The sequence below is a fragment of the Sus scrofa genome, chromosome 1 (genome assembly GCF_054392235.1).
Source record: "Sus scrofa isolate SSC_HxYL_T2T_F1_AM1 chromosome 1, Sscrofa_HxYL_maternal_Yorkshire_Landrace_v2.0, whole genome shotgun sequence".
Classification (NCBI taxonomy): domain Eukaryota; kingdom Metazoa; phylum Chordata; class Mammalia; order Artiodactyla; family Suidae; genus Sus; species Sus scrofa.
In genome coordinates this window covers 50,985,892-50,998,835 of record NC_139383.1, presented here as the reverse complement: position 1 = coordinate 50,998,835, position 12,944 = coordinate 50,985,892, and the positions used below count along the sequence as shown (strand labels likewise).

The 12,944-nt window shown below is 41.4% G+C and overlaps 1 protein-coding gene across 2 annotated transcripts in view; it reads left to right on the top strand.

The window, feature by feature from the left end:
* The window catches only part of B3GAT2 (beta-1,3-glucuronyltransferase 2), a 103,344-nt gene that overhangs the window by 52,418 nt on the left and 37,982 nt on the right, over positions 1–12,944 (top strand). Inside the window, exon 3 of one of the 2 annotated variants that reach the window (XM_021089488.2) lies at positions 1,104–1,333. The exons of the other annotated variant lie outside the window; for it this stretch is intronic. Coding sequence (XP_020945147.1) covers positions 1,104–1,234 — 131 coding nt within the window. The 3' untranslated portion in view covers positions 1,235–1,333. Of the gene's footprint in view, positions 1–1,103; positions 1,334–12,944 lie in introns of those variants that run through there. 2 annotated transcript variants of the gene reach the window in all.

The following is a 12,944-nucleotide window of genomic DNA, read 5'->3' as shown; positions in this document are numbered from 1 at the left end:
ATTACCTTTATTTATGCTCAGTGTCAGTTACAGGGCAGACCCTAATAGCAATAAAACTGCCCAGACAAGTGCTATGTACCAGACACTGTTCTAGACACTTGACATGTATTGACTCATTTCATCCTCACAACCACCTTGGGAAATAGGTATTATTACTCCCCCTCATATTCCATGTGAAGGCAGTGAAAAACCAAGATGTTAGGGAACCTTCCCAAGGCCACACAGTAAGTCATGGAGCCAGGATCCAGTTGAAGTGGTCCAGCTCCAGATTTGGTGCCGATAAGCTTTGTGTTCCAGTTCCTGAAAGACAAAGGCGCCAACATGCACAGGCAGACATGGTGTATAAGGAGTAGGAACGAGCCAGATTTTATGTAACCAAAGAGTCTGGTTGAAACAGGTATCCCCAGAGATGTTCCTCTGAGCAGTGAAGATGGACACCACTTCTACCTCACTTCTGCCATATTTCTGAGGTCTGGGGTAACCACTGTCCTGGTTAACTTGACCTTCTGTCCCTTTTAGCACATGTCCGGGATTTTTAATCTTTTAAAGTTTTAGAATTTTATTAAAAATAGTTTTTTAATGGAATTTTATAGTGTTTTAAATACTTATGGTCAAAAAATGTTAATGTAATTTATTCTTAGTACTCTCTTTTACTTCTCAAGAGGTGTCTTTGAATAGTTTTTTTGTGGTCACTCTCCCAAGTGCCCAGCAGAGTGCCTGGTACATGGCAGTCAGTCAGCCACTGTTTGAACTTATCCAAAAAGTGTTAATTAAATTGTGGATAGTAGTTATTTTATTGGAATAGTGATGCATTAAGATGAAAATAATGTCTTATCAATTGCCTTTGTACCATGTTGCTGGGTCTTTGATGGGAGCGTTGTTGGTCTCAGGTTTTAATCTTTTTAGAAAAGAACACAAGTACAATGAAAAAAATTTTAACTTTTCCTTGTATATTATTTTTGAGACTCATAGCATTTCTGTTAAATTTTAATCTTTAAATATACATACAGAAAATTATTTTTTCAAATAGCCTATTGAGGCTATTACCGTTAACAGCCTATTGAGGCTATTAATATCACCATTACTTTTTAACTATCATGCAGGAAGACAACCAAAGAGACTACCTACCTCCCATCTTGTGTGTACAAAAAGCCATTTGCTTCGGATATTTTTCTATGTGAAAATCATATGGACTTCTATAAATATTGTTTGTAACGGAATTCTATATTTGTAAATTATAATGTGAACTGGAACAGATTTTTTTTTCCTAAGAAAGTACACTGAATGCTGGAAATCACATGAAATAAACTTTTAAGTGGGATTTAAAAAAAAAGATTATACGTATTTCTTTAAAAAAAAAAAAAAAGAAAAGAAAAGAAACATGAGCTTAAAGAAGCTCATGTACAGCATTTCCACAGTTGTCTTGCTTTGAGGGATTGAGCATACATTCAGTAGAAGCCCCTAAGGGTCTGTCTGTCCTGTTTATATTTCTACAAAGCCACAGCCTAGCCCCTCCCCAGAAGCTTATTTGCATATCAGACATCAGAACTGGAACATTTCATGTCCTTCATGGAGTCTGACTCTCTGTCTGTCTTTATTTTTCTATACTGAACATTGCAGATGCTAGTTTTGCTCTGAGATGAGGAATCGTGGTTCTGAGATTTCCTCGCACGCACAATGGTAGTGGCGGAAGTGATTATTTCTCTTGTGTTGGGACATAATTTTAAAAAATTCTAGTGATTACTACTGAAAAAAGAATTAAGATACTCACCCACAGGATGGAAAGAATGCATCAGAGACAGCCCTTGGCCTGGCTGTGGCATGCAATTGGCTTCTGCAGTTGATCAGTGGCCACTCTGCTCATCCAACACAGGGAGACCTGGGAGTATCTCTATGGTCTGAGCCTCAAGCTTTAATTCCTACACCTCAGGCATCTGGTCACTGGCTAGTTCTTAGTGCCGAAAAGCAAGGCAGTCCCCCCAAAGTTTTTAGCTCTTCAGAGTTCCCATCGTGGCTCAGCAGAAATGAATCTAATCTGTATCCATGAGGATGCAGGTTTGATCCCTGGCCTTATTCAGTGGGTTAAGGATCCAGCATTGCCGTGAGCTTGTGGTGTAGGTCTCAGACGTGGCTTGGATCCCATGTTGCTGTTGCTGTGGTTGTGGTGTAGGCCGGCGGCTACAGCTCCGATTTGACCCCCAGCCTGGGAACCTCCATGTGCTGTGGGTATGGCCCTAAAAAGACAAACAACAACAACAACAACAAATTTTTAGCTCTGTTTTTGAAGTCAGGGAATTACTTTCAAGTGACAGACTCACTTTGGCCACTTCCAAGTTTTCAATAAGTACTATCGATTGAAAGGAACTGAGCTTGGGGTAATCTTCAACCTTGCTAGGAGGTGTAGATTTGATCAAATTCAGAACTTAAGGCTGAGGTACTTATTTTAAGTTTTCAACATGTGAAACATTTTGCATGTAACTTATTCTTAGCTCTGGAGGCATGCCCTTCTTGAAGTATATAAAGTTCCCAGTTGAGTCCCTGGCACACAGTAGGGGCTTTATTCAGGTAAAAATCCAACTGGGCATCCTGTAGTTCAGCTCTGGCACTAACCGTCCAGAGCTGGCACAGACCAAGTTACAGGGTATGGTCTCCAACCAAACTGCGCTTCCTTTAGACATCAGCACCACTTTGGGGGTCCCAGGACATCTGCATTTCTAACCTGTGGGCTATAAATTTGACATTTATGTGGTTGTGTGGTTACCTTTACCCTTTGGTAACCATAAACTTGTTTTCTGTATCTGTGGATCTATGTCTATTTTGTAAATAAGTTCATTTGTATCATTTTTTTTTTGATTCCACATATAAGCAGTATCATGTGATATTTATCTTTCTCTGACTTATTTCACTTAGTATAATGATCTCTTGGTCCACCCATGTTGCTGCAAATGGCATTATTTCATTCTTTTTTATGGCTGAGTAATATTCCATTGTTTATATGTACCAGTCTTCTTTGCCCATTCCTCTGTCAATGGACATGGAGGGTATTTCCATGCCTTGGCTGTTGTAAATAGTGCATACTAGAAATTACACGAAATAAACTTCAAGTGGAACAAAATAAGTGAACATTGTGGTGCAGGTATCTCTTCAAATTAGAGTTTTTATCTTTTCCATATGTATGTCCAGGAGTGGGATTGCTGGATCATATGGTAATTCTTTTTTTAGTGTTTCAAGGAACCTACACATTGCTCTCCACAGTGGTTGCATCAACCTATAGTCCCACCAACAGTGTAGGAGGGTTCCATTTTCTTTATACCCTCTCTAGCATTTATTTATGTAGACTTTTTGATGGTGGCCGTTTTGATTGGTGTGAGATGAAATTTCAATGTAGTTTTGATTTGCATTTCTCTAATAAGCAATGTTGAGCATGTTTTCATGTGCCTTTTGGCCATCTGCATGTCTTCTTTGGAGAAATATCTGTTTAGATCTTCTGTCCATTTTTTCATTGGGTTGTTTGCTTTTGTTGATATTGAGCTGCATAAACTGTTTATGTATTTTGGGGATTAACCCTTTGTCAGTCACATCATTTGCAAATACTTTTCCCCATTCTATAAATTGTCTTTTGATTTTGTTTATGATTTCCTTTGCTGCACAAAAGCTTTTAAGTCTAATCAGGACCCATTTGTTTATTTTTGGTTTTATTTCCATTACTCTAGGTGATGGATCCAAAAAGATATTGCTGTGGTTTATGTCAGAATGTTCTGCCTGTTTGCCTCTAAAAGTCTTATAGTATCTGGTATTATATCTAGGTCTTTAGTCCATTTTTAGTTTATTTTTGTGTATGGTGTTAGAGAATGTTACAATTCCATTCTTTTATAGGTAGCTGTCCAGTTTTCCTAGAACCACTTACTGAAGATACTGTCTTTTCTCCACTGTATATTATTGCTTCCTTTGCCATAGGCTAATTGACCATAGGTGCATGGGTACATTTCTGGGCTCTCTATCCTGTTCCATTGATCAATGTGTCTGTTTTTGTGCCTGCAGCTTTATAGTATAGTGTGAAGTCAGAGCATGGTTCACCCTACTGATGCATTTATTTCTGCTGACTTGTAGCTTCTCCATACCTTACAGCTCATCACAGATTCTAATTGGTAGTAGTTTCCAGTCTCTGGAGACACAAAGGGCCCTTTGAAAGCAGGAAAGTGAAGCAATCACACCCATGATTTAGAGGAGACCTTCAGGGGAATAGAGTGGACAGTGGGCACAGCGGTGGGGTGGGAGCCACCTGAGAAGCAGGAGGCTGGCTATTCTTTCTAAGAATGTGGCAGAATTGAGAAGGGCAGAGAGGTGGCAGCAGTTTCAAGAGGCAGGAAAACTTTCTTTTTCCTTTAACAATAGAGTAGAAGTTGAAGTTTTGAGATACAGAAGGTAAGTGTTGAAAGTCCCCAAGGAATGGAAGTGACGGGGACTGAGTATCTTATATGGAAGAGTTCACCTGGGCAGAATCACTCCTTCCTCCCAAGTGAAGAGATGGGATGGACAAGAAAAGACCTGGGAGTCTGGAGGGCCAGAGGGCCGAGTATTGGAGGCCAGGCATCTGCCATGGTCAACAGAGCAGAAGTGACAAGGGACTGAGTTGCACAGAGGCGAGTCAGGGTGCAGGGCCTGCTACCTGGAAGTGCACATCCAGCAAAAAGCACGGGAGTGACAGTACATAACTGACTCCATTGAGACGGAAGATGAGGTGCAAGTGAACAGTTTGGGTTTACATTTAAAGGGCTGTTGCGAGAGGTGGCCATGAGGGGTGCCTTCCACATGGACCAGATCACGGCAGCACGGTCACTGTGGGGTGAGAACCACAAACCCCCTGGGGTGTGGCTCTACGGGAAAGGGAGCTGGAAGGCAGATTGTAAAGACTCATCTCCGTGGCCACTGGAGTATCTATAGAATGTAGAATGTTCTGAGCAGGGACTGGAGCATGGCAGCCGAGCTGAGCCTGGAGGCTGCTGTCAAATCAGCCCCAGCGCAGGATGCTGAGGCAGAGGTAGGGCCTCAGGAGACCACGGGAGGTCTCAGGGACAGCTGTCGGGGACTTCGAAAGTTGTAACCAGCCATTTCAGATTCTGCTCTCCGGTCAGCAGAAATTTAGATCTTTTTTTTAACACTGTTGAATGGTGTGGTGGTAATGGAGAGAGTCAGTTTAATTTGGGGTTGTTTTAATTGGTGTAATCTATTGTGTTATCCTTTGGGTTGTAACTTCTGTGCAGAAGATGATCGTAATATTCTGGGTGATCGTAATATTCTTGGGTGATCGTAATATTCTGTTGACCAGATACCAGTTATTTTATTTTATTTTATTTTATTTTATTTATTTATTTATTTATTTATGTCTGTCTGTCTGTCTGTCTGTCTTTTTGCTATTTCTTGGGCTGCTCCCGCGGCATATGGAGGTTCCCAGGCTAGGGGTCCAATCGGAGCTGTAGCCACCGGCCTACGCCAGAGCCACAGCAACGCGGGATCCGAGCCACGTCTGCAACCTACACCACAGCTCACGGCAACGCCGGATCGTTAACCCACTGAGCCAGGGCAGGGACCGAACCCGCAACCTCATGGTTCCTAGTTGGATTCGTTAACCACTGCGCCATGACAGGAACTCCAATACCAGTTATTTTAAAACAGGAACCATGTATTAAGGGAAATAATATCCCATTCCTGGACTAAAGTTTATGGGTGGTCCTGGAGGGCTATGGAGTTTGGAAGGGCTGCAGATAAGGGGAAAGAGACCTGGGGCCCTGCACTGCTCCCTGTGGCCCCTGCTGGGCTCTGGGGAAGCAGCAGGGTGGAGGGGAGCACTCAGGAGGACAGAGTGGATGCCTGCAGGCCCCTGCTTCTGTGCTCCTGGGGTGATGGCCTCCTTCCCTGCTCAACAAACACGCACAAAGCCTCCCCCAGCACTGCTCCATCTCCAGCACATCCTACCCCAGCCTTGGGGCCTGTACATCACCCAGGCCCAGGGTGTTCTTTCCTGATTCAGCCCTGCAAGCCTTTTGGTTCTCAGCTTCAAGGTCACGCTCTCACAGAAGCCTTCACCAGCACCCAGATGGCTTTCCCTCCCCCATTTATAAACTCCCAAGCTTCTGCTGCAGAGCACTTCCTGCAGTGGTGCTACCTCTTCAACTGTGACTGTGGAATGCAGCCTCTGCAGGGCAGAAGCCTCTGCTTCCTGGTCTCTGCTCCATCCTCTATCCTGGGTCTTGCAGTGGGCTGAGGAATGCCCTGCACCAGGCTCTCTGCAGCACTGCCTGCTTCAGACCTTTTTAAACAAGGGGTCATGGGGGGACAGGGGGGCAGATATCTCTGCAGATAAGCACCCTGCAGGACCTCCTTTCTCTGGGCACTTGTTGATTTGGGTTAATTTAGTTGGCAAACTTTCTTGGTAGATAGCATAATAATAAACTTAGGCCCAGCTCAGATCCAATGACCAACCAGGCCAAATGAGTGTAGCCATAATTGACAGTTTTATTTGCTCTGTGAATATAAATACTGCAAGAAAATGGGGAGAAAAACCTTCTTGCCACTTTGGATCCATTTGTAATTGGCGGTTTTCAATGCATAAATTTTTTTGTACAAAACAGATAAAATTATTGAGTGTTCTCAGTAGAGGGACTCGGTGAGTCCCGTGGGAACTTTTGGTGCAGGATCTGGGGCTCCGACATGGACTTTGCCCCTAGGTCCATGTAGCGTGGCTGTCCCTGCAGTGGCGAGCAGGATCTCTGGGAGACCATTGAGGGAGCCAGTCTTGACAGCGGGCAGAAAGGGTGGGGATGGGGGCAGAGGTGAGGGCAGTGGGAAGCCATCTGTTTCTCGTCCATCTCCAGACTCCTGAGGGGCATCTTCTGCAGACTTGCAAGCACTTGCTGGCTGCAGTGGCGTGCTCAGTGCTGTCCACATACACCATGGCTGTCTGGGCAGAGGTGGGTGTTGGGGGGAAGGAGCACCTGTGTTCTTATAATAGGGTCCTTTCCTGGAGTGGCTGGGGATGGGTGGCATGTTGAGGCCGGGGGAGGGGCTGTGGCTACAGGGGAAGAGGGCAATGGGGCTTCCAGGGCCCTATTCCCCACTTCAAATGTATTATTCTAATTTCCCATATTATTTTCCTATATTATTCTTTATTTCAGTGGAATAAAGCTTTCATTTAAGACTAAGGCTTTTGAAAACCGTAACTTTTTCCGGATAGCAGAGTTAATAATTACTGTGTACGGAGCACTTACCAGGCAGCAGGCATTCTCAGACGCTCATGTGCTTTCTTATTGAATCCTCACCCCACTCAGTTCACATTATTGTCCTCATTTAAATATAATGAAATAGAGACCTAGACAGGCTGAGGAACTTGTGCAAGGTTGCACAGTGATTAAATGGTAGAACTGGGGTTCAAACTCAGGTCCAGAGATGGCCATCCCACAGGGCTTGGAATCCCATCTTACCTGCTTGCAGCCAAAGGACCCTGGATGTCTGAGCCTCTGCTGTCTTCCTCTGCACATCAGAGGACGTGGAATTCTTCATAGAATAAGACATCCTACAGGTCACAGCACGGCAGACACCCAGTGAGTGGGCTATCTGGTAACCAGGAAGCAGGATGCACCCAGCGTGGCAGATGTGGAACTGTTTATGGTAGCATTGGACCCCAGCAGGCGGCCTGGGGACGTGTGCTGACTCAGGACCCCATTGGGCACAAGCAGGCTGTGCCTCTGGGTCTCCTCACCCATAGATTAAGGACCAGACTGCCTGCTTTGGGGAACATGCTGAGATTAAGAGGAGAAGAGATATATGCAGTTCCTGCTGTCCTGTGAAGATTTCAATCTGCACCTGTGCATGTGTTTCAGATCAGCCTTGAAGGCAGTACTCCTTGCTTAGGGCTTTTAAGGAACTGCTTTTCTCCCCTGGCTTGTGGACCTGGACTTACTATCATTCAGCGACTTAGCTCAGTATGCAAGCTAGCAAGTTGAGAGAAATATAGGCCCTAAACTTTAGAGAGAGGGGTCAACAGGAAAAAAAAAATCGTTTAAAAATTTAGAAGCAGATATGTGTTCATTTTTGTAATTTCCCAGTTGAAAAACTAAGCAAACAAAAAGCATTTGAACTTTCAAAAGAAACTGCCCCCTTTGTGAGATGTAGGTTTGCAAAGTGGTGTAGTTTCTCAGCTCACTTGCTGTGAAGAGGAAACACTGTTCTCTGTCCAAATTGCTCACAGCTCCTGGGGAAGGATTTACAAGATGATTCTCATGTTTTCTAATCAAGTCCCAAGAGGATGGAGTAATGTCCCTTTTACCACTCTGACTTTCCTAAGAGCCCCTAGGAGAGCATCCAGATACAATTTTTACCTGGAATCTGTTAAAGACGTAGATGGTTTATTAGTGGAAGTAGGAATTAAGGACTGTTGCTCTGCGCTGATGGCTTGCTGGGACTGGCTTCAGAGGTTAAAGACAGCTGGCATTTTTCCTCCACCCCAGACCCTCTCATCTCAAAATCTCAGCCACCAGGTCAGGGAGCATTGCCCTAAGCTGGTGAGCCTGGGGGAACGATAGGTGGCATACTTCACCCTGCAGCTGACGTCACCATCTTCTCATGTTTGCCTGACTAGTTTCTGGTTGCCCCTGCAGACCCATTAGTGCTGCTGGAATCAATTCCCCTGGGAAGTTCTTCCTGGTTTTCCCCCAGTGCAGGTGCCAGATGTGCCTGGCCTTCAGAGCCCTGCACTTACATGCTTGTCCTAGAGGTGGCACTCGCGTGGGAACTGCTGCCCCGCCCCCTCAGTCCACTTGGGGCCTTGCAGGGAAGGGGCCATAGGTCTCTCTGCTGCCTCTCCAGATGTGACACCATCCCTGATAGTTGTAGCTTCAGTTAAGTTCTGCTGGATTCATGAGTAATGTCTTCCTTTTCTATTTTACGGATTATCAAAATTAAAAATTATACAGCTTTTTTATTCTTTCTGAGACCACATTGCCATTATCTTTTTTAAAATTTTTAAAAGTTTTATTGTTTAACAAAGTTGTGGTAATTTCTGCTGTATAAAAAATGATTGAGTTATACACCTATCCATTCTTTTTTAGATTCTTTTCCCATGTAGGTTATCACAGAATTTTGAGTAGAGTTCCCTACTACTACCCAACAGCAGGTCCCCATTGACCATACATTCCATATACAGTAATGTGCATATGCCAAACCCAACCCCTGAATCCATCCTTTCCTTCCACCTGACCCCTTTGGTAACCATAAATTTGTTTTCAAAAATCTGTGAGTCTGTTTCTGCTTTGTAAATAAGTTCATTTGTATCATTTTTTTTAGATTCCACATATAAATGATATTTGTCTTTCTCTTGTCTGATTTACTTCACTGAGTATGATAATCTCTAGATCCATCCATGTTGCTGCAATGGCATTATTCTATTCTTTTCATGGCTAAGTAATATTCCGTTGTATATAAGTACCACATCTTCTTTATCCACTCCTGGGTCGATGGACATTTAGGTTGGTTCCATGTCTTGGCTGCTATAAATAGGGCTACAGTGAACAAGGGTACATGTATCTTTTCAAATTGTAGTTTTCTCTAGGTATATGCCCAGGAGGGGGATTGCTGAATCATAAAGTAGATCTATTTTTAGTTTTTTGAGGAACCCCCATACTGTTTTCCATAGTGGTTATATGAATTTATGTTCCCACCAACAATGTAGGAGGCGTCCCTTTTCTTCACACCCTCTCCAGCATTTATATTTGTAGACTTTTTGATTCTGAATGGTGTGAGGTGATAGCTCATTGTAGTTTTGATTTGTATTGTTCTAATAATTAGCAGTGTTGAGCACCTTTTCATATGTTTTATGGCCATCTGTCATCTTTGGAGAAACATCTTTTTAGATCTTCTGCCCACTTTTTGATTGGGTTTGTTTTTTGATATGGAGCTGCATGAGCTGTTTGTATATTTTGGAGATTAATCCCATGTCAGTCACTTCATTTCCAAATATTTCCTCCCATTCTGTGGATTATTTTTTCGTTTTGTTTATGGTTTCCTTTGCTACGCAAAAGCTTTTAGGTCTACTTAGGGCCAATTTGTTTATTTTTGGTTATTTTTATTACCTTAGGAGGTGGATCCAAAAAGATTTTGCTGTGGTATATGTCAAAGTGTGTTCTGCCTGTTTTCCTCTGCCCTTACATTTAGGTCTTTAATCCATTTTGAGTTTATTTTTGTGTATGTTGTAAGAGAATATTCTAATTTCATTCGTTTATAGGTAGAGGTCCAGTTTTCCAAGCACCACTTATTGAAGAGGTTGTCTTTTCTCCATTGTATATTCTTCCCTCCTTTGTGGTAGATTAGTTGCTATAGGTGCTTAGGTTTACTTCTGGTCTCTCTGTCCTGTTCCACTTATCTATATTTCTGTTTCTGTGTCAGTACCATACTGTTTTGATAACTTTAGCTTTGTAGTATGGTCTGAAGTCAGGGAGCCTGATTCCCCCAGCTTCATTTTTCTTTCCCAGAATTGCTTTGGCTATTGGGAGTCTTTTGTGTTTCCATACAAATTTTAAAATTATTTATTCTATTTCTTTGAAAAATGCTGTTGATAATTTGATAGGGAGTGCACTGAATCTGTGGATTGCCTTACGTAGTAGAGTCAATGACAATATTGATTGACAATATTGATTCTTCCAGTCTAAGAACAAAGTGTATCTTTCCATCTGTTTGTGTCATCTTCATTTTCTTCCAACAATGCCTTCTAGTTTTTAGAGTACAGGTCTTTTGCCTACTTAGGTAGGTTTATTCCTAGGTATTTTATTCTTTTGATGGAGTGGTAAATGGAATTGTTTCCTTAATTTCTACCTGATCTTTCATTGTTAGTATATAGAAATTCGAGATTTCTGTGAATTAATTTTGTATCCTGCAACTTTACCAAATCCATTGATGAGCTCTAGTAGTCTTCTGATGGCATCTTTAGGATTTTCTTTGTATAGTATCATGTCACCTGCAAACCGCAAAGTTTTGCTTTTTCTTTGCCAATTTGGATTCTTTTTTTTTTTTCTTTTCTGATTGCCATGGCTAGACTTCTGAAACCATATTGAATAAAAGTGGGGAAAGTGACACTTTTCTTGTTCTTTTCAGCTCTTCACCATTGAGAATGATATTATCTGTGTGTTTGTAATATATATGGCCTTTATTATGTTGAGATAAGTTCCCTCTATGCCTTCTTTCAGGAGGCTTTTTATGATAAATGACTGTTGGATTCTATCTAAAGCTTTTTCTGCATCTATTGAGATGATCATATGGTTTTTATTCTTCAGTTTGTTAATGTGCTGTATCATATTGATTTGTGGATATTGAAAAATCCTTGCATCCCTGGGATAAATCCCACTTTATCATGGTGTAAGATCCTTTTAACATATTGCTGGATTTAGTTGGCTAGTATTTTATTAAGGATTTTGCATCCACATTTATCAGTGATAGTGGCCTGTAATTTTCTTTGTGATATCTTTGTCTGGTCTTGGTATCAGGGTGATGGCGGCCTCATAGAATGAGTTTGGGTGTGTTCCTCTCTGAAATTTCTTGGAGTACTCTCAAAAGGATAGGTGTTAACTCTTCTCCAAATATTTGATAGAATTCACTTGTGAAGCCATCTGGTCCTGGACTTTTGTTTTTTTGGAACTTTTAAAATCAGTTTCAATTGTGATTGGTCTGTTCCTATTTTCTACTTTAGTCAGTCTTGGGAGATTGTACGTTGCTAAGAATTTGTTCATTTCTTCTAGGTTGTCCATTTTATTGGCATAATTGCTTGTAGTAGTCTCGTATGAAACTTTGTATTTCCATGGTATCAGTTGTAACCTCTCTGTTTTCATTTCTAGTTTTATTGCTTTGAGTCTTCTCCCTTTTTTTCTTGATGAGTCTAGCTAAAGGTTTATCAATTTTGTTGATCTTTTCAAGGAAGCAGCTTTTAATTTCACTGATCTTTTGTTTTTGTTGTCTCTATTTCATTTATTTCTGCTCTGATCTTTATGATTTCTTTCCTTCTACTAATTTTGGGTTTTGTTCTTTTTCCTCTAGTAGCTATAGGTGTAAGGTTAGGTTGTTTATTTGAGATTTTTCTTGTGTCCTGAGGTAAGCTTGTATTGCTATAAACTTTTCTCTTAGAACTATTTTTGCTGCTTCCCATAGGTTTTGGATTGTTGTGTATTCATTTTCATTTGTCTCTAGGTATTTTTAATTTCCTCTTTGATATCTTTAGTGGTCCATTGGTTGTTCAGTAGCATATTGTTTAGTCTTCATGTGTTTGTGGGTTGTTTTTTTTTTTTTGCCGTTTTTTTCCCCCATTGTTGATTTCTAGTATGTAGTTGATTTCTAATCTTACAGCAACTGTGTCAGGAAAGATGCTTGACATGATTACAGTTTTTTTAAATTTATTGTGACTTGATTTGTGGCCCAGAATGTTATCTTTCCTGGAGAATGTTCCATGTGCATTTGAGAAGAATGTGTATTCTGCTGCTTTTGGATGGAATGTTCTATAAATATAAGTTAAGTCTATTTAGTCTAATGTGTCATTTAAAGCCTTATTACCTTTTAAATTTTCTGTATGGATGATCTGTCATTGCTGTAAGTGGGGTGTTAAAGTTACTGTTACTGTGTGATTGTTGATTTCTCCTTTTATGGCAGTTAGCAGTTGCCTTATATATTGAAGTACTCCTGCATTGGGTGAATATACATTTACAGTTGTGATGTCTTCTTGGATTGATACTTTGATCATTATGTAGTGTCTTTCTTTGTCTCTTGTAACCTTCTTTATTTTAAAGTATTTTGTCTGATATGAGTATTGCTATTCCAACTTTCTTTTGATGTCTATTTGCCTGGAATACCTTTTTATATCCTCTCACTTTCACTCTGTATGTGACCCTAGATCTGAAGGGGTCTCT